General features: G+C 43.9%; 1 protein-coding gene across 1 annotated transcript; it reads left to right on the forward strand.

The window, feature by feature from the left end:
- The first annotated feature begins 6 nt into the window (after window positions 1-6).
- On the forward strand, window positions 7-19,307 carry CSRP2 (cysteine and glycine rich protein 2). The gene is made up of 6 exons (XM_077770210.1): window positions 7-111; window positions 10,849-10,961; window positions 13,887-14,055; window positions 17,498-17,627; window positions 18,313-18,406; window positions 18,998-19,307. Exons 2-6 carry the CDS (start codon window positions 10,850-10,852, stop codon window positions 19,072-19,074), a joined length of 582 nt encoding a protein of 193 aa, XP_077626336.1. The 5' UTR covers window positions 7-111; window position 10,849; the 3' UTR covers window positions 19,075-19,307.
- Window positions 19,308-21,792: the final 2,485 nt, after the last annotated feature.

Consider the following 21,792-nt stretch of genomic DNA (forward strand, 5'->3'; position numbering starts at 1 on the left):
GGAATCTTTAAGAGGTGGGGGCTCTCGGTTGTCCTCCGTTCGCGGACTAGCGGAGCCGTGCCTGGGATCTGGCCTTGCTCGCGGCGGTGCGTGGTCCTGCCTCCGACTCGAGTGAGTAGCGCCTCTACCTACCCCCCCGGGTGCGGTCGGCGGGGGGGACGGGGACAGGTTCCCACAGCCTCCAGGGCTCCTCGGGACGTCCTGCAGGCGGTCCCCCATCTCCGATCTCCCCAGCCCGATCCCCGCTAGACCTCCCCTCCGTCGTTCTCCTCACCCCTGCTCCGCGGTGCTCCCACCCCGCTTCCACGCACCTGCCCCGCTCCCCGCAGCTGCCCGGCCCTGTCCTGGGATCCCGGGCCCTGAGGGCAGATAAATGATAGTGCGTGACCTCCCTACCGGTTGCTTCACACCGTTTTCTCTGGGAGAGAGGCGGGGCCGAGAGTTTCGCGTCGCTGCTATTCCGCCTTTTAGTAGCACTGGGCCCCGTACTCCAGCAGCCGGTTCTCTTTCCGAGCTGGGGAGGGGGTGGGTTCCGAGTCTCCGGGTCTCCACTGCCTGGAGTGTGCTGCGATGAGGGCGACCTTACCAGAGAATGGTTGGGAGTCCTGGGAGGGAGATGGGGGGGTTCCACAGCCCGCCGAGCCCAGAAGGATTCTGGCATCCCCATTGTTCAGTGGTCTCTGCCCACTAAGCATTTAACCTTAAATGTTGAAAGAACAGCAGTGAAACATCAGTTCGAGCTTTTTCCAGAACTTTCTACGATTCAGGTATAAACGGGAAAGCAAGAACAGTTGTGAAATTCTGCAACAGGTCCTGAAATCACATCCTGAGTTCCAAAGCTCCACGTAGGCAGTCCCTGGCGGGGGGGAGGGGGTTTCTAAGCCGGGAGACACTCACCTTCCCTTCCTCCCACTCTCCCAAGCCGGGACGTTTGTTGAAGGATATTTGTTTAAATGCTTACCCAAAATGTTGTCTCTGTTTTATTGCCATCTACAGACTGAGCATATTTTCACCTTTAATATGCTTTCAATATGGATACTCTTAATCTGGGGTAGGAATTTTTTAACCCCGGCAGTAAAAATGATGTCCTTGGTTCTTTTCTAATTAACCTGTTTTAAAGCTCTACTTATGAAATGCCAAGAATTCAAACAGGACAGCCACAGATTTGGCTCTGATTTGACTCAGATTTTTCAGGAAAGAGACGGGCGATGGATTAAATGAATCACTTAATTTCAAAACTGTGTACCAAACCATAAGTGATTTTATGAAGTCCACCCTGGTCTGCCCTGGCTATCCTTGGCCTTGCTATCTCAGGTTGATTGCAGCTGGTACTTGATCAGTATTTCTCAATGATCTTTCTACTCTGGTTTCTAGTTTTCTCTGCTCTTTTAGAGTGAAAATTACAGGGCACCAGATCCGCATCTCATGAGTCTTTGAGACTCACAGTACTTGCCTGCGTGCCTTGAACACGGACCAGAGCCAGTATTGGTTAATTGAATGAAGAAAGGAAGGAGTAAGATCGCAATTGTGGGGCACAAGTATTTAATTGAACTCAGGAATATAATAATATTAGCAAATTTGATTTAGGATTTCAGTTATAAATTTTTAATGGTTATTCCAGATGTATTCAAATATTGATTAATAGAAATACTGATATGCTAAATACTGTGATGAAAGCAATACTCATTGGAAGCCTGATGAAATTGCGAAATAACTTGGACTTTGGAGAAATTGTATTTTATACCAAAACAGCAAGCATGTTGGCATAGGATAGAGGGGGCAGGAATAAATGAGCTTTAAAAGAAATCTAGGTCCAGCCTCAGCATTGCCACTAACCGGCCATGGAAATGTGGACATCTAATTGTTCCTCTCTGCCAGAAATGAGGTAGATCCGGAGAGCTGGGGAGAGGAAGCCTCCTGTGGGGAGTCATGGCCCGGTGAAAAGGGCAGGACTGAAGCCAGTCATGCCCCAAGTTACATGCCAGGTGTGGCACCCATTGGGTTGATGACCTTGGGCATATTTACTGTCTGGCCTCAGTTACTTCATCTAATAAAATGGATGTAATAGCACATACAACAGGGTTGCCAGAGAGAGGTTCCTTATAACTGGACACGATTGTGAATTTTATTGAATATATAGGGAAATGGTTATCAGTGAAAGCCTCTTCCAGGAGAGAGAGCACTGATGCAGACTTATCAATATCTACCAGGCCTTGCCCCGAGGACAGATTCCTTCCCTTTGCTGATATTCATCGGTTTCCTCAAGGTACTCTATCGTTTCCTGGGCTGGTATTTGTATGGCATCCTTGGGGTTCTGTTGGGTGGGGATCTCTAGACTCCTGTGGGGCCTTGATTACCCACGGTGGTGATACTTCACTGTTTTTGTGTGGTGGACCCTCCTGGCAGTGTGGTGAAGCTTTTTTGAGCCCTTTTTCAAGATGTTCTTAAGTGCATAAAATAAAGTACACAGTACCAAGTTCATTAGTCCTGGGTATTTCAAGGTATCTGTGGTCCCAGTTTAACCCTGACTTGGAGTTTTCTCAAACTGGATTGTGGATGAACCTGGCACAAGTTCTGATTGTTAAAATTTTTAAGTTTTGGGGGAGCCTGGGTGGCTTCATCAGTTAAGCGTCCAGCTCTTGATTTCAGTTCAGGTCATGATCTCAGGGTCATGAGATCAAGCCCCAAGCCGGGCTCCATGCTGGGTGTGGAGCCTGCTCACCCATTCTCTCTCTCCCACCCTCTCTCTGCCCCTCCCCCGTGCTTACATGCTCACATACAGTCTCAAACGTGCTCTCTCTCGCTCTCAAAATAAAGTAAAAATTTTTTAAAAATTAAGTGTTTGTGTAAGTCAGAAGAAGAACCAATTGATGTACATTGTGAATCATTCGCAAAGGATATCAGGTTCCCTGTTTTTTTTTGTTTATTATCTCATTGTGCCAACAGTACTAATTGTCCTTCAGTAATGGAAAGAGGACAGGTAACCATGTAATACATTGGGGCCAAATAGCTTCCCAGTTTACAACAGGAAAGCAGGTTTCGTGGTGGCTTCATAGTTCTTCTAAAAGAGAAAAGTGAAGAGAGAATTGAATCTTCGCGTAGTACAGGAAATGCCCAATTTGAAAAGAACCTGTGCCAGAGCCTACCGGTTACTACTATATTTGTGTTTCTAATAGTGAAATGAACTCTCTAGTTCACTTGAATTTTATTGGTGTTCATTTTTAAATTGAAATGGTAATTTTGTTTTGGTGTCACAGTTATGAGTCACTTGATCTCTACACCTCAGCTTCTCCACCCATAAAATGGGTATAATGATAATGTCTACCTTAGCTGTTATGAGGATTAAGTGAGTTAATATAAGTAAACTATGTAATACAAGTAGCACACGGAGTAAGCTTTGGAGGATTTAATGAGAGAACGTTTGTGAAGTACCTGGCAAAGAGCCTGTATTACATAAGTATTTGTGATGATTGTTACCTTCCACGTGGCAAGAATTATTGTAAATGCTTTCTATATATTGTTTAATCTCAGAACTAGTTTATGATATAAGTAAGCATTGTCTTCATTTTTTAAAATGAGAAAACCAGCAGCTCAAATAACCAACCTAAGATCACTTGGCAAATAAGCAGTAGTTTCGGCATGTAAATCTCAGTGTGACTCCGTGTAAAAATCACACAAACGTTAAATTATTTCACTAATTAAGTATCTTGTAGATTGCACAGATTGAGGATTGCTACAGCAGATGCTGGGGGTCCGGGTGACCAAATCTATAGCCTACTTGCATTCTAATGACAATATGTGACTTGGCATGTAGAACTCAAATCTGTGTCAAGGATTTTGCTGTTCTCCACATTGAAGACATAAATGGAAACAGGATATAGAACTAGTAATTAACGAGGAGGCTGAGGTGAACACAGGAGAACTTACTGGAGAGAAGGGGGGGATTCCTCTGTAGTGAGGACAGACTTAGGGCAGCAGAGAGGAGTGATAGAGACCTTTCTGGTTGAAAGTAGCAGTTTGGGTGGGAGACAGGCACAGAGAAGACACCCACCCACTGGTAGCTGGATAGATGAAGACTGGTCAGAGAGGAAGGCGTTCCTGTGCACAAAATTTGGTAACACAAGGACTGATAATTCTCAGGTGACCTGAATGGACTCCACCCTTCAATCAGATATGGGGGTTTGGGGAAGAGATGGTGGTTCTGGAATCTGACAGGAGTGGGTTGAGCCGGGCTTTGGGTGTTTGGAGGTCAGTGACCTCAGCAAGTCACCTAAGGACTGAACTTCCGGTAGCCGTATTCAGGCCCAGCAGTGCTACTGAAGGAAAAGGAAGCTGGCATTCGTGGAGTACGGGCTCTTTGCCAGGTACTTCACAAACGTTATCTCATTAAATCCTCCAACCACCCGATGAGCGTTCTCATCCATTTCTAAGGGGCAGCTGAGGGTGTCGAAGTTAAAGAACTTGGCCAAGATCACAGAGCCAGTAACGGACTTACAATCTTCTATCTCCGCACTCTTTCTCTTACACCAGGGACATGTTAAAGGCGGCAGGTGCACTGCATTTTCCGCGGCAGACGTTATTAATCACAGTCATCTTTAATGCGGTATCTTGAACGTAGTTCCAGGAACGCACGATCAGTACATCTATGAACTGAAACTGTTTTTGCCATCCCTGTACAAGAAGACCTTGCACACTTCCCGAATCCCTTTCTACCTGCTTCTGTGCCATGGATTCTGTTGTATCGCCATTTGTTGACGTTGTGCTAGCGCCAAATCAGGACCTCCTGAGGAACAGGCACCCTTCCTTACAAGAACTATTTTATCCTCAGTTCCTGACCCAGGATGTGGCTTACAGAGTGCTGAATTAAGACATTTATACAAAATCTCCGTACAGTGAAGCACTGTACAGCGGTTATTAGCTGTCCCTACCCTGGAAGAGTTACTTGAGATACAGGAAAGAAGTTCAGATGTAGCTAAATGAGGGTGGGTGGGAAGTCAGTGGCCCTGATGGGGAGGGCTTAGGGGTATAAGGGGTATAAGGCCATATGAGGTGGGAAGGAGATGAGAACTGAGAACAAAACCTCTATCTTGGGTATACTGAGTATATCCTTCTCCACGGACTACCTCCTATAAGCACTTTTCCAACCCAGTCTCTTAATAACTCTGTAAAAAAGGCACATTATCCTCATTTTACATATGAGGGAAATGAGACTGTGTTGACTCCAGAAGCCATGCTTTTAATGGACTCTTGGGCCGAAATGTCTTCAAGTCTTGGCTTTGGCAGAAGGAGCGAGCCAAATGGAACATGCAGCTGATTACTAACATGCGCAGTCTATCCATGGTTCAGTGGTAATTCACTTAGATAAGGGAAGCAGACCAACCAGATAGTTTGGTAAGCAAGCAGAAGGAAAAATGTTTAGAATGGGCACAGAGAAGGGCTTAATTTCCAGTTAACTACGACTCTCAAACTCTGGCTCTGTTAAAAAATCATTGTAATTCGCGACAGTGCTACTAATTTACATAGTCTTTAACTAGCGACCCTCTCCATGTGTCTCAAGATGAAACCGGTTTATAATAAATTCTCCCTTTCTGGAAATTGGATTCTAGCCAGATTCTAGAGTCATAACAAAACCCTGTATGTAGTAATAAAATGTCAAAGCTTCTGGAAGTATTTAGAATCTGGGTTTGTAGACAGATTCATTCCAAACCTTTGGTATAGAGTGACTGACTGAAACTGCCAGTGGCAACATGTAGAGTCTAGACTCATGCGTCCAAGACATTCAGAGTCTAAAAGAAGATGGTAAATGCAGAACAGGTAGTGTGAGAATGATCCATGCGGCCACTTTGCAGCTCTTGCTGGTTATCTGGAGAATGAGGTAACTTTACCACAAGGTGACTCAGATTTAGACGAGAGTAATTTTCTCCCAGGGCTAAGTCTTATGAAATTCTGGGTGGTGTCTTTGCCTGGGGAGAAGCAGCGAAGAGAAATTGCATACAGGTGTTCAGATGTAAACCAAGCTTTTTAATCTAACACAGTGGATAAACCCCAGTATTAGAACTCTTTCAGACACTGAAAAACAAAGAGCGGGCTGAGAAATAGAGAATAAGCCTATTTGGCCTCTTTGGCGAGAAATGTGTAAAGTGGGATTTCTTTTCTCCTCTCACCATTCTGTAAATTAATGCACAGGACTGGGGAGAGGCATGTAGCCCAGATTGCTGAGTGCAAACCCAGTTTGCTGTGATTAATGTCAGCTGTTGCGGAGCAGTGCGGCCAAGGGCTTGTAGGAAACATGAGGCTTCAGAATTTTTTTCTATGTATAGCGATGCCAAGAGTGACAGAAATGGAAGATCATCACACTTCCTTCTGCCAAATTCAGGGAACGGCTGCAGGGGTTCGCCCCAAAAGTGTAAATTCGAACTTCATTTCTTGTCACCATAAATGGAACTACCATGGTCCTTGCAGTGCGTAGTAATGCCCCCGAAGGTTTATGAGTGACTAACCTTCTAAGTTTTTTCTTTCCCCTGTTTTTTTGCTCTGAGCTCTGTTTTTCTATAGGCCCAGCCGGTGGGTGTTCTTACTGGAGTACTTTCAGCAGGATGGACAGTTAGGAGATGCCCGTGTTTTCAAGCAAACAGCTAACAGGACAGCTGCCAAGACATCTGTTTACCCCCTTTTATCTTTCACAGTATCTCCACTGGTTAGCGAGGGCTGCCTTTCCCTGTTTTACAGATGAGAAAACTAATCTCGAGGTTGCACAGCTATCTTAAATAACATCTTAAATAACAGATTTATCCAAACCAACCTCCCTCCCCGCCAGCTTCTTTCCACTATGAGCTATTTCAGACATATGAAGCAGAGAATAATATAAGGAACACCCAACTACCCAGTATCCAACATAAAAAAAATAAAGCATTACTCCAGCTGAAGCTTCGTGAGGATGCTCTATCATACCGTGTGCTTGGACCACAGAGAGGTTTATTCAGAAATCCTCAGGAAAGCCTTGAACCTGGATGGAACTTTTGAAAAGTTAATGACTTGGAAATTTTACTGAGAATCAAAAAATGTGACAAAGGGAAGTAGACCAGTGGCACAGCTGTCTTGATAAGCATACAATGGAATTGGGAATTGTACAGGCAGGTTAAAAAAGGAAGAATTCTTTAAAACAATAGAAACTATTTTGATATGTGCCAAGTACTCTGGCAGATGGTGTGGGGAATACAGAAATGTGGTCCCCGGCCTAGAGGGGAAAAAGCTTTTTAACATAGTAGGCTGAATGTTGTAGTACTTTGATGGGTATTTCCTGAAAAGACACATTTGGCTGGTATAGCCTGTGCAGTCGAAATCAGACTTGACTTACAATAAGTGAATTTAAGTAACTTTATTACATAAAGATCTTCTTCCCTTTTTTTAATTAAAAAATTTTTTTAAAATTTATTTCTGAGAGAGAGAGAGACAGAGACAGAGACAGCGTGCGCATCAGATAGAGAGGGAGAGACAGAATCTGAAACAGCCTCCAGGCTCTGAGCTAGCTGTCAGCACAGAGCCTGATGTGGGGCTCGAACCCACGAACTGCGAGATCATGACCTGAGCCGAAGTCAGACGCTTAACCGACTGAGCCACCCAGGCACCCCAATCTTCTTTTTAGAAGTCCTTTTTAAAAGTCCAAGCTGCTCTTTAATAGGGAATAACATGAAGTGATGAGTTCGTTTTTGGAAAATGTTATTTTTAAATGGCATTCAAAGATAACCCAAGATGGCATTAGTCCTGATAGAAATCTGATTCATTATTGGTAATAGCTCCAAAGTAAATAGGTGGGAAAATATAAGCTAGTAGGTTGATATTAAATAGTATACTTTCTAACATGATGAGAAATGTCTTGACAATAACAAAACATTTTAGAAGCCAGCTGGGCTGTTGATGCTTGGGATCCAATTTTAAGTAGTAATTGTAAGGTCATTACCTACAAGCCTGGATTTGGTTTTAGGTTTCCTCCAGAATCATAAGGGTACTTCCAGCAGATGTCTGTGGCGTCCATGAGCATTCCAGAACTCTGGTAACTTTGGAGCCAGGGGGCAAAGTCAATATCCCTAATTGCACTTTAGACCCAAGCCAGTGCAGGCTGTTGGAGCCAAAGCTTTGTGTCTGAGGTTTTACAGTCAGGCTCAAATTTCATTGTGGATTTAAACAACGGAGCACCTGTCTCCAGGGAAGGGAATAAGATTTATGCAAGTACTAAAGGAAAGCTTGCAGATTTATTCTGTTGTTGCTAGCTATTGATCCTCTGTGGATGCCTTCACGATAGGCTGTTACCCTCATGGACCCTCAGAATTACGTTGGTCCTGTCTGAATAAGGAAGTAGGCTTTTTGCAAGTTGAGACCAACGTGAGTTTAGCGATAACTAGTCCCACCAGTCAGGTCGCTGTGTGTGTGTTTCGAGGAATAGGCGCTCCATCTCAGAATGACTTGAAAAGGTGATGTATTGGCTCATGTAATGTCTAGGATGACAAGACACAGATGAAAAGTGTCTAAACCTAGTCTCTCCATCTCTCTTCTGTGCCAGCTTCATTCTTAGGTTCCTTTCTTACAGTGGCTAGACGGCTGCTAGCTGCTCCACACCTACATCCACAAAGTTCTAAACCAAAGCCCTGGGTTTAACTTTCACTGAACTGCCTTAGGGTCATGTGCTCACTCCCACACCAGACACCATGATGAGGGCAGGGCGGGCGGGGGGATGCAGTGACCTCATTGCCATGACCGAGTCACATGCCCAGCCCTGGAACTGAGGGTAGAGTCAATACCATCTAAACAAGTACTTCTCAAACTATCTGGTAAAGGACCATTTTTGTTTGTTTAATTTCCAAGCACACGTTCTCTGCTTCTATGCTATTCAACAGGATGAGTCTGCTGATCATGCTCTTGATTGTTGTGGCATAAAACTGTATGAACTTTTGGAATTCTCACCTGCATTTCATCTTGAATTGGTACCATATGTGGTGGACCATCACAAGACCATATTTTAAAAAGCACTTCCTAACCCACATGGACCAAGAAAGAGATGGTTACTTCCTGGAGAAAATCTGGGGGAGAAAGTGTTATAAGAGGGTCAAGAGAATGCTATGTCCCAGAAATGGGTCCAACACAGTGATTGATTCTGTAAAAACTTGCTTTTAGAAAGGCCTCCTCTCTGGGGATGAGCACTGGGTGTTATATGGAAACCAACTTGACAATGAACTATTTGTAAAAAAAAAAAAAAAAGAAAAGAGAAAAAAAGAAAGGCCTGCTCTCAGTGTTGAGGAAGTCTCTGGGTTCCGGATTGTTTAATGCTGTAGGATGGGCAGGAGGATGGGGACTGACCGCCTTCCTTTTTATTTTAAGGACTGAAGATTCTTCCATCTGTTTGCTTAGCAGCCCTCCTTTTCCCTTATTTAGCTTGCCATGTCCAAGTTAGTAAGGAGGTCTCCACTTTCTCAACCAGCTCTTTCCTAGAGAGGCGTGTGTCTCATCTGAGACTGAACAACTAAGGGCTACACGTACCATGCACAGAAGAGAAGTGTGAGAATGAGGCTGGAGAAGAAAGAAATTCTCACTGTTTTTAGACATGACTCAGGGTGGGGCAGGGCACCATCCTCGAAGGACAACTTTCTGTACTAACAAGGCATCTGAGTATGTTGGCCATTCAGAAGTAGGCTTTGACACCATGGCCAGCTAGGCCAGTTCATTGAGAAGGGAGGTTAGATCATCATACAGGCTGTTCACATCACAGCAGGATTTAAATTTGGGAGCTCTACCCCAGAGTCAGGCCACACTGCAGATGTGCTCAAAAGACAATCGACTTCACTGGGAAGGGAACTTGGTAGCGTACTCTGTATGGACCGGCAGGCCTGTCGAAGAGGAGGAAACAACTGCTGGCCAGGGTAGAGGGCCCGGGGGTTAGCGAAGCATAGAAACCTAAATCGCAGCCATCCAGATGGTTGTTTGTTGTGGTTACAGCAGGGGCTCCAGGCACACAGTTGTACCAGTCACTGACACAACTATTTATGCTGTCATCTTGCATAACTTCAGGAGACAAAGATAAGAGTAGTTCTCGCAGAGCCATATAACACTCTGTTCGTCCCTTGAAAGTGTCGGAGCTCTTGTAGGGTTCTGTGTTAAGAACTGGCCGGTGTTACAAGGAAGTGAACACGTGATAAAGACCTCCACCCGAGTGCATGTTCTTCAGCCGAGTTTTCAGAACCCATCCTTAAGACGGGGGTGTTGGGGGTGGGCAGTGTTTGCCTTTCCACTCCCACACTTTTTTTTTTTTAATATTTTTATTTATTTCTAGGACAGAGAGAGAGAGACAGCGTGAGCAGGGGAGGGTCAGAGAGAGAGGGAGTCACAGACTCCGAAACAGGCTCCAGGCTCAGAACTGGCTGTCAGCACAGAGCCCGACGCGGGGCTCGAACCCACGAACCGCGAGATCATGACCTAAGCGAAAGTCGGACGCTTAACAGACTAAGCCACCCAGGTGCCCCCGCCCCCCACTTCTTTCTCAACTCCCATGCTTCTGGTGGCATAGTTTTGTTTTGTGCCTGGTGACCTGTACTGTTCTACTGAAGGCAGGTCCTTTGTTCTGTAGGGAAAAAAAAACTTGTGCGTGACAAGCCAGAGTTTGCTAAGGGAAGAGCTACAATTTGGAAGATGAGATGAGGCGAGCTTGGAGGAATGCAGGGCTTTCAAGATGTGGTTAGAGTAGTTCTTAAAGTGACAAAATCTGCAGCTGGCCCCGGGGTCTAACAGCCCTCCCAGAAGCCTGGCAGGCATCTAGCCTGGTGTGGAGACATTCTAATGAGTCCTTTATTCCTGCAGAATGCCCGTGTGGGGAGGTGGCAACAAGTGCGGGGCCTGTGGGAGGACCGTGTACCATGCAGAAGAAGTGCAGTGTGATGGGAGAAGCTTCCACCGCTGCTGCTTTCTGTGCAGTAAGTATCTCCCGGGGCTCGACCGTGGGCAAAAATGGGTTGTAAAAAGCTTCAATTTACCTATTTAAGGAAAAACATTGTGATTCTGTTAACAAGATTTTTTTTTTAATGTTTACTTATTTATTTTGAGAGAGAGAGAATGAGCGGGACCATGGGGTGGTGCAGAGAGATGGAGAGAGAGAATCCCAAGCAGGCTCCATGCTGTTGGCACAGAGCCTGATGCGGGGCTCGATTCAGTGCAGCGTGAGATCATGACCTGACCTGAAATCAAGAGTTGGATGCTCAACCGACTGAGCCACCCAGGTGCCCCACAGAGATTATTTTAGAAGCTTAGGTGGTTTTTGCCCTTTTGTCCTGGACATTGTGAACACTCAGCCTAGCAGCAAGGATGGCAGGGGTGACCCATGGCGTGTGGCCATGCTGTATCTCCACGGCTTTTAGCCTCTGCTGGGCCTTTACCCTACTGTACTTGTTCTCACCTCCATCCCCCCCTGCTTCACTAAGAGCTCAGTGCCCTTTATAGTCTGGCAGTTGGCACAGTTTCTGGGGCATCGTAAGGGCTGGGCTCGCGTTTCTGAATGAACAGGTTTGCTCCTCATCCACCCAAGCTTTCTCTTCCTGGAGGGAAGAAACCTATTTGAAACATATTTGCTTGTTTCTTGGCACACTGTTAGTTGAAATCCAATGTCTAGAAGCTAAATTTCCATTTTCTCTGGTCATGAGAATTCATTTTTTTCTGGGTTATTGATATCCTCATTGAGGGAAAGGCGCTTAGGATATGAGGCAAGCTGGGAATTATTGCTGTTCAGAGATGGAAGATTATCAGTGTCTGATACAGACAGGAAGGACATAAAACACACGCCTGTGTGCTCGAAAGGCCGTACATAGCTGACAGAAACAGAACGAGACGCAGGACCCCTCCCCCTCGGACCCCCTGGGTGATAACAAAGTCCTCAGTTTCAAGCAGGAGAGAAGCCACTTCAGAAAGCTCTTCATTAATCATCATCTTCTGATTCAAAGGACAGATTTTCTTTGATGAAGGATTTGTTTCATGAGGAGCCGTCCTGTACATGTGGATACTTGCTGTGTCTATAGTACTGTATAGTGAAAATTATTGCTAGAAACTGCACGTGTTAAAAACCTTTGGTTACGTTAAGAAATCATCTCCAGGAAAACCGTTCTTCAAATTTTAGTTGTCCTTTTCTCTCTAGGCACCAGCATTCAACATGTCGGGACCTTTTTATGGTATAACTGTTTTGCAGGCAACGAGAAACAACAGAAAGTCGCAGTTACAAAGAATAAAAATATAACCTATGTTTACTGTGTACACCCCTATAATAGCTACCATTTCTTAGAACTGGTTTGACCATTTCTTCTCTTAGAAGTTACTTTTTTTTTTTTTTTAAAGAATCTGTTTTTCAGCAGGTTTGAAACCAGGAGTACGTGAACAAAGGGGAAACCAGATACTTTAGAAATTGTTCTTAGTTTCATCTAGGTTAAGCCAGGATAGTCTCTCCACCATAATAAACTCACTGTTTACTAAATGTCAGCTTCTTTGCTGGCAATTTTACTGCTACTTCCTAGTATCTGTCCCTGCTGACTAAGGATATAATTTTAAGGATATAATTCAGAGCAGTTTGTAAACTTAGGAGAATCTTACCGTAGAAAGTAGAGAGCAAGGACGGAGGGAAGAAAGGATGGTCACACAGGACAGTTTTTATAAAATTGCTTTGGTTAATAGCTCTGTGGTCTTTGGAACATTTTTTGTATTTTGATTTTTTTTCTATTAAGGGTGTTTACTCTTCTGTAATGTGTGGTTTTAGGTTAACTGTGTCTTTCAGCAAACCCATGTCAGTTCTTGAGCCTTAACAGCAAGGTTCCAGAGCAGATGACGTCATTCTGTTCCATCAGAGAAAGTGTTAGATAGAAGCTTCCTAATGTTAACTGTTTTAAACCAGCCACTTGCTGTTCCCTGCCCTTCTTTCTCTCCTTCCTTTCTTCCCCCTTACCTTTCTCGTTTGATTTCTCCCCCCCCACCTCCCTCTTTTAAGTAGGAGGGGAAAAAAAATCGCCCTTTCTACTAACCTCCGATTTCCAGCTGCCCAGTAAGTTCCCTCACAGTTGTGTGTGTGTGTGTGTGTGTTTTTTCAAGCTTAATTGAAGTTTTAAAAAGTGAAATAATGTCTGGGTAAAACATGATGACATTTGGCAGTTTTATGAAGTGGGATCCATGGAAATGTCTTGTGGCGAGAAAACCATCAAGAAAGAATGCATTCTCCTTTGGGACAGAAGGGAAACACAAATGCAGACTTGAAACCACTTTACGATTTTCAGACCTTCTCATCACTGCTGGAGAAGCCAGTGGCGAGATGAAAGAATAATAAATTTTCCCGTCTGGACCCGTGAGGAAAACTGGAATTCCAGAGTTGAAGCCATTTTAATGCTAGGGGGGGCTCTTGAGGGGAGGAGGGCTACAGAACCAGCCCCCCAGGGCACTCGGCCACCCTTTTGTTCTTTGTTAGGTTGTGCTTTGGCAACACTAGGGTGAAGAGGTGGAAGACTGTGCTGAGGGTTGGGAGCGAAGCATTAGTTTTGTTCCTTTTGTTCATGTAATTCTATCCATCTCTGAAACCTTTCCTTCTGCCAGAGAGGCCAAGCGTGTTGAAAAGTTGAGGCTTCAGGATGTTAAAATCCTGATGTATTTCTGAAATAACTATCCTGTCCATGGAGAAAGGCAAATCGTCCCTCAGCGGTAGCGACCCAGTCCAGATTCTGTCTCATGGCTTTTGGGAAACCACACGAGAAACAGGAACGTGAGAGAGCCTACGCCTTCGCCATTTGTAGACCGTGTGTCAGGGCCACCACTGTTCTTAGGAAAATTGCATCTCTGGCATGTTTCTAAAGGTCTAACTTATTCCCCCTCAGTGGTTTGCAGGAAAAATTTAGATAGCACCACGGTGGCAATTCACGATGAAGAGATCTACTGCAAATCCTGCTATGGAAAGAAGTATGGGCCCAAAGGCTACGGTTACGGCCAGGGCGCTGGCACGCTCAACATGGACCGGGGTGAGAGACTGGGGATCAAGCCAGAGAGGTGAGTTAGGACCATGTTTGTTCCTTGCAGAAAGGAATTCTAACAACGTTGCTTGGTGACGAGGAGTCTGGGACAGATTTTAGCTTAAAATAAGCAAACAAAAGGACTCCCAGTTTTCTTAGTAAACCAGTGACTCTTCTTTAAGCTTGAAATGGACAGCTTTGGACCTAAGAGAATTCTTATTGATTCTTCCAGTGACTTCTAGTCTTGATTTTGTGGCATGCTCCAGTGTATCAAGAACTCATGTTTGCAAAAGCACGTGGTTTACATTTACTTACATTACACAGTGTTTTGGAGACCAGATGTCATGAAATCAAGTGATACAGAAATGTAGTGTCTGTATCATGAGACATACATTTCAAGTGCAATTAAGCAATGAAAACTCCTCAGTCACTCCATGTAAAACTGTTTCACCAAGAAATTCTTTTCTCGAATTAGTATCAAATTCTTACTTAAAATTGAGATTATTTGTTTTTGATTTGCTGAGAGATTAGCATTAAAATTTAAAGGTTCCAGTGCCAAAACAGCAAGGTGCTAAGTCTGCTAAACTTCATTTAGTATTTACGTTCAGGCTACATAATTTCTTCATTTGGAGTTTCCTCTTAATTCCTGTTTTTGACCCATTCTCTCATTTGAACTTCACATTTTTCACATCCGCTTTATATTGAAGAGCCCAAAATTGGTGTTACACTCCTGTAAGATGGTCTTTTCTTGGACAAGGCCATTAATCATGCCCTGTTGAGTTGGACACCATTCAGTATTAACACGTCTCCTTACATAATCCTCACAACCACCCAACAGGGTAAGGTTTCCTATCTTACTCAACAAATTTAGACAATGAAATATTAAGCAATTTGCCTAAAGTCACATTGTTAGCTGACTGTAGAATTTAACTTGGTGTAACTCCATAGCTTATAATCTTAAACACAGCGCATTATGGTATGCCTGAAATAATACTAAGTCGCTTGAGTGCCTGTCTGAATGTTTATGTTCATTTTACATAATCCCTATAGTAACTCTGAGTGTAGATACACTGTCCATATTTTACAGATGGGACACTAGGGCTCAGGTCACACAGGTAAGTGACATAGCCAGGATTTGACTGCATGCCCATTTGATTCCCAAACCTGTGCGCTTTCCACTGCACTGAGGCCCACCTGTCTGTCCTTTGGGTTTTTTCCACAGAGTTTCTGAGCCATGGTGCCTTGTGCTCCAGCTGTACAAAGGCTGGCTCGTCCACTGTTGCGTGCCACCACTTGTAGGAACCCAGCTTACCTCGGTCTTTGTTGAAGTTCATTGTTCCTGTTCCCCTCTCCTTTTCCAGCGTGTTAAAATCCTTTCTTGTTTCCTAAGATTTTATTTCAAATCTTTCAAAACACACGTATCTATGTACCTCCCCACCACCGCCTACAAAACCAAGTTCATCCATGACCCCAAGAGTTAAGTCCGTGATTGTGGCTATAGATTTAAAGCCACAAAGACCAGCAGATCCACCTCTTTACTTCCTGCTGCTGCTCCACCTTCTCCAGTAAGTGGTAAGCCCTCTGTGCTGGCCTGTCGATCGGTGCCCTTGCCTCTTCCTGTTCTTAGCCTGGCCACAGACTAGGGCCGGGTATAGAGACTTCCTTTTCCAGAACTCTCTCTTAATGACTGACCTCTGGGAGCACCTGTAGTCTGGAGCACTCTTGTGGGATGTGGTAATGATAGAACATATGGGGACTACATTTCTTCACAGTAGTCTCCTGGGGAGACAGCACTGTGTGGGCAGAATGTTTTATTGAGGCAGAACTGTTTTTTTCAGTTCAGACCCACCAATTTACTAATTCTATAGCTCTTCAGCAAGTTATTTACTATCTGAGCTCCTATTTCTTCATCTCTGATGAGGTTAACTACTATCCACACTCTATGTGTCATTAGCAGGGAGGTGGAGATAATCTACATTAAGTTCTTGTTAACATAACGTATTGGACATTTTTCCTGGGAAACTCCTAATTCCAAATCTTGGATATCATTGTGAATAGCTTTTAAAGATCACTCTCGGGGCACGTGGGTGGCTCAGTCGGTTAAGCGTCCGACTTCAGCTCAGGTCATGGTCTCACAGTCTGTGGGTTTGAGCCCCGCATCGGGCTCTGTGCTGACAGCTCAGAGCCTGGAGCCTGCCTCGGATTCTGTGTATCCCTCTCTCTGTCCCTCGCCTGGTTGCTCTCTGTCTCTGTCTCTCAAAATAAAATAAAGCCATAAAAAAATTAAAATAAAGATCATTCTCAAAATAAATTACTTACAGTGGATTGTACAGTTAAAAAAAAAATGCGTACATTAGGGACAACTGGAAACACCAATACTGTGAATCAGTACCATGAATTGGTACTTGCTGTTTAGATAACGTTTCCAGTGGTTGTAGCAAACATGACTCAACACCTCATGTGAAGTGCAGAAAACAGATGACCAAAATGTGGATACAGTGGAGATGAATAAATAGAAGATACTGGAGAGGAGTTGGAATCCACTGTTTTATGAAAAGGCAGGATTTCTAAACTAACTTTATTTTACATAAGTATGTAATTTAAACTAGAGTGAGGAAAGAAAACTTTCCAATAGGAAAAATGGGACACTTGTACCATTTGGTGAGCTGACTGCTATTGTCCTCTTATCTGCTCGACTGACAGGACTTGAGAGGGGCCTTTAAATCTTCTCGGAGCCCAGAATGGCATTCTGCACTGTAGGTGCATCTACATACTGAAGGGGAAAAAATTAAAGAAAGCTAGGAAAACAGTTTACCCAGTGACTTGTAAATAAGTGACAAAAATAACACTATCCAGAGAAAAAGTAAACATCATACAGTAATAGGCAAACTTTCTAAATATTTTTCCATGAAGCTAAGTAGTTTATTCACACTTTTCCCTACTTAACATACAGTAGGAAATTAATCTGTTTAGTAATGTTTAATGTTCTTAATTCTACCTGAGTCCACTGACCTATCTGCAGAAACCTTTAACTGCTTAGGTTAACAGTGATTCTTCAGACTCTAGTAAAGTAAAAAAACTCTTGTGATTTCCAGTGATAATATGAACAATGATATGAATATGGGGTAAAAATATGTCCAGTGTCTTGTTTTTATAAAGCATAGCTTAATTGTTTCATGGAGAGGCCAGCACTGGACAGTCACTGAACTCTGTTGAGTTTAGACTCACAGAGACGAGTATTTAAGTTTGGGGCCTTAATCTGTGGCAGTAATGAGCCCATAAGTAGGTTCAGGTACCAGCTGGCCAGCGCCTGAGATACAGCTCTTCTTCTTTCCCCTGGAAGTGATTCAGTGAAGGCCTCTGGCCCTGAGTCAGGACAGCAGTTAAGTCTGAGCGTTCAGCGGTGCCGGTCTCGTGGGCTTATTAATTAGAAGGGGCCCTTCGGTAAGCACTGCCTAATTTTTCCCGCTTTCTACAAGTGTTCAACCTCACAGGCCTACAACAAATCCAAACACTTCTAAGTTTGCTCAGAAATACGGAGGTGCTGAGAAGTGTTCCCGATGTGGGGACTCCGTGTATGCTGCCGAGAAGATCATTGGAGCTGGAAAGGTAAAGTGCTGTCTTGAGCTAGTAGCAGGAAATGACTCTTCTCTGCTCCCTTTCTCCCCGTCCCCCTCACATCCCCTCAGGCGTGCTGTCTTACATAAATGCCCTGGATTCAAATTTTGCTTAGATTTCCATCTGAATCATTAACTTTTTGAAACGATGCTCTTACTTGACAAATCACATCTGTGTTTGAAAGCAGCTTGTTTTCATAAGGGGCGCTCCTGAAGGCTGTTAGCGAACAAGGCAGACTGTTAACACATCTGCACTCTGCACGTTATTCCACGTAGTGGGAAACCAGAGCCGGGGCCCCTGATGCTAACCTGAGCTGTGCTTCTGAGCAAGTTATGGAACCACGTCACCTCTTCGAGCTGCAGTGTTCTCACCCATGAGGGGGCTGTCTTTAAAGGGGTGCAGCGTGCTTGAGGCGAGGTCGGACATAGCTCGTGGGGAGACGGCCCTTGCGTGGCACAGCTCCCAGCCCATGTCTTCTGTGAATGAAGTTTGAACTCAGCCCTGGCAGGTGGCCAACTGTGTAGACACAGGGAGGTCCAGTTCCAGGCTTTTTGTTGGGAGTTGAAATACAGCATTCAGGAGTTCGCGTTGGGTTGACCTTTCCAAGCCACTTGCCCACGCGTCTACACTGTACTGCAAGGAACCACTCTCAGACTTACTCAGTTGTCTCTTCCAGCCCTGGCACAAAAACTGTTTCCGGTGTGCCAAGTGTGGGAAGAGTCTTGAATCGACGACTCTGACTGAGAAAGAAGGCGAAATCTATTGTAAAGGTAAAATTAATTTCCATTATTGCCCTCCATCTGAACATCCCACACTGTTACTGGTTAAGGAAATGTCACCAGCATAAAAGAAAAAGAAAGTACTGCAACAGTGGGGAAAGGAATTGGGAAGGAAAGGAAGGGACTGCCACTGGCTATTTGAAAATAAAGGATCTAGAGATGCTCACAGATAACAGAAATAATGTGAGATGATACAATAAAGTTAAGTTAGTAGTCATTTAAAATCCCCCAACAAATAAGATCAAAACCTCACTGTAAAGACTCTTTCTTGAATTTTATATTGCCAGCAAAGCACATGAATATATGAAAGTAACAGAGAAACACGTAATTTGCCTGGCCCAGTTTTTATGCTTGTAACCCAAGTGGGACTGTGACCCGAGTACTGTGCAGTCGGAGCGTTTGGACTCGCCTTTGTAGCATTCAGATACTTGCTACATGGCTCATTTTATCTCTTAAATAAGTCGAACTCTTTCTGGGCATGGCAAACCATTTTTTTTTAAACTTACAGGGGTCTGTTGTTTTGTGAGTCCTAATCCTGGCAAAGCGTAATGGACCTTCTGCTAATTCTCTTTCCTTTTTTAGGATGCTACGCAAAGAACTTCGGGCCCAAGGGATTTGGCTATGGCCAAGGAGCAGGAGCTCTTGTTCATGCTCAGTAAAGGCCTGAGCCTAGAGCTGAGATCACACATGGAAAGTCTCTACGTGGCCCAGGCACAGATAACCTAACACTAAACTACTGTGAAATTTTGCCGGCACTTAAGTACTGTTTGTTGCCCCATACATGGATAGGCTGGGTGACTAGTGTGAAGAGAGCACTGTATCCCTTTGCTTTTTATTCCTTGGCATTTTCAAGAAGTGTTTCTTTGACATTTTAAATAAAACTTCAGCTGGATTCAGGTGCTCAGTGTCTTTCCATTCACGTTTTGGAGGACCCAGAAAATCCCTTGGGTCCCTACCTGCACTCTAGTGGTTAAAGAGAGTCCACCCCATTATGCAGCTGACTCACTAGGCTAATGTTTGCATTACAGCTATTGGAAAAGATCTCTTTGAGCCTGGCAAGTGTGCCTCTAGAGTGAGGGTTGCTAGGCAACGGATGCCAGCTCCTCAGAGATGGCGGGCAGCATCTCCTGTCCACCTGCCTGCCCCACTCTAGCTGGTGGTTAAACTCCTTAGACAACCTGCATTAGAGTCACCTGGGAGTATTACAAAGATTTCCTGGCCTTCCAGAAGCCGACTCTCTAGAAGTGGAGCCATAGAAGCCATTCTAATAAGCTCCTCAGAAAGGTACAAGGACCCAGGGTGGTGGGCACAGATAAAGAAAACTCTGCAGTATTCTTTTGATTCATCTAAACCTAAAGATCTTTACAAACAGCTACCTAGAGACAACTACAGAATCTGAGGCTTAGTATGACATTTTTTAGACTCCACCCTGACCTGATACATGGTAACTTACTAAATCCTGGAAACTGAAGTGACTTCTTCAAATATTTCAATCCTGCATGAGTTAACAAAGAATGCTCCACCATCCTGACACATTGACATTCAACTGGCTCACGTAGAAAAGGAGGTGCCAGACTGTACACAGAATATTTTCATTATTTCCCTAGAAACTTTTATCAAAGACTCAATCCAACCTATAATTTTCAGGGTATGACACTGGTCTGTAAATGCGTAAACCTGAAGCAGCGTGATCAATGAACACATCTTAATCTTGTCCAAAGCCTATTTTAACATTCTATATTGCTTATTTTGAAAAGCTACAGGGGTTGTGCTATGTATGGCATCAAAAACATAAGCAGAAACTTAGTGGGACGAAATCAATTGAGGATGTACTAGGTGAAAGAATTCATGCTTATTTACTTACATCTTAGCCTTGAGCACCTCACATGGTCTTAGAAGGCAAGTTCCACTTGGGAGAGAGGAAGGCTTTTCTGTTAAGCAGGCTGGGGAAGTTAATCAGCCTTAAATGAAGAGAGGCTGAACTGAAGAACAGTTACGGAGTAACTTCTAATTCTGTAGGTGGTAGTTTTAAAACCTGCCCACAGACTGTTTGACATTCCCATCAAAACATGGAGACTAATTCCTCTCCCTCTGAATAAAGGCCAACCTAGTGACTCATTTTTGACTAGCACAATATAATGGACAAGGCTAGGTTAGAAAAGGCAGTAGTTTCTGCCTGCCTCTTTCCCTTCGGATGCTTAGCCTTGGAACTTAGCTGCCATATTTTGTCAGTATCAACTGACGTGAGTGAGCGAGCCTTCAGATTATTCCAGTTCCAAGTTTTTGAACATCCCAGCTCACACCAAGTGGAACAAGGTGAGCTATTCCTGTTGAGTCTTGAGCAAACTAGAGATTTTTAACAAAAACACCATTGTATGCCACTAAATTTTTGAGTGGTTGGTTAGGTAGCTACAGATAACCCAAATGTAAATTATTAAACCATTCCCCACACAGGACCAACATTTCCCATACCTACTAAGTTTCCCAAATTGTACTGGAGATACTAGTAGATATCTGAAAGGAAATTACTCAAAACAAAGTTGCCAGGTGCCTAGTAATTTGAGGTTTCTACCCAATAAAAAAGCGAGACACCTACTCGAAATTATTCTTAAATTGGGAATGATAACAAACAGCTACTCCAAAAATGTAAAATTAGCTACCAGTGGTTCTAGGAGTGGAAAAGGAAATTTGGCTTTGCTTCGGTTATTCTGGGAGGAATCACTTTCATCATTTGGACATAAGTCAACAGGGTAGCCCAAAAGCAATCCAATGCTGTAATGGTAAATAAATACTTTTATTTTTAAAGTGACCCAATTGGGATGTTTTCAGTCCCTTGTGGTGGTTTGGTGTATTTAAGAAGGGCTGGGAACTCTAGTTCCAAAAAGTCTTCAGGATCAGTTAAGTTTAACATGTGTTGCTCCTGTCAATCTGTATCAACACACACACAGCTGTAGATTCACAGGACACACTAGCATAATGAAGACCTTAAGAGTATGTGGTTGAGAAATCTGTTTTAGCTCGAGAACCTTTATTTTTTAAATTTATTCTTATTTTTTTAATGTTTATTTATCATTGAGAGAGACAGAGCATGAGCAGGGGAGGGACAGAGAGAGGGGGAGACACAGAATCTGAAGCAGGCTCCAGGCTCTGAGCTATCCGCACAGAGCTGGATGCGGGGCTCGAACTTACGAAGCAGGAGATCATGACCTGAGCCAATCAGACACTTAACCGACTGAGCCACCTAGGCGCCCCAACTCAAGAGCCTTTCGTTGCACATGTAACCACTAACATCTAAAGCGCTGGGGGTCTAGCCCACTGGTTCTCAAACTTTTTTTTTTTTTAATCTCAGGACGCCTTTACAATCTTAAATTATTGAG

Source organism: Crocuta crocuta, unplaced genomic scaffold (assembly GCF_008692635.1).
Source record: "Crocuta crocuta isolate KB4526 unplaced genomic scaffold, BGI_CrCroc_1.0 scaffold317, whole genome shotgun sequence".
In the NCBI taxonomy this organism is placed as follows: Eukaryota; Metazoa; Chordata; class Mammalia; order Carnivora; family Hyaenidae; genus Crocuta; species Crocuta crocuta.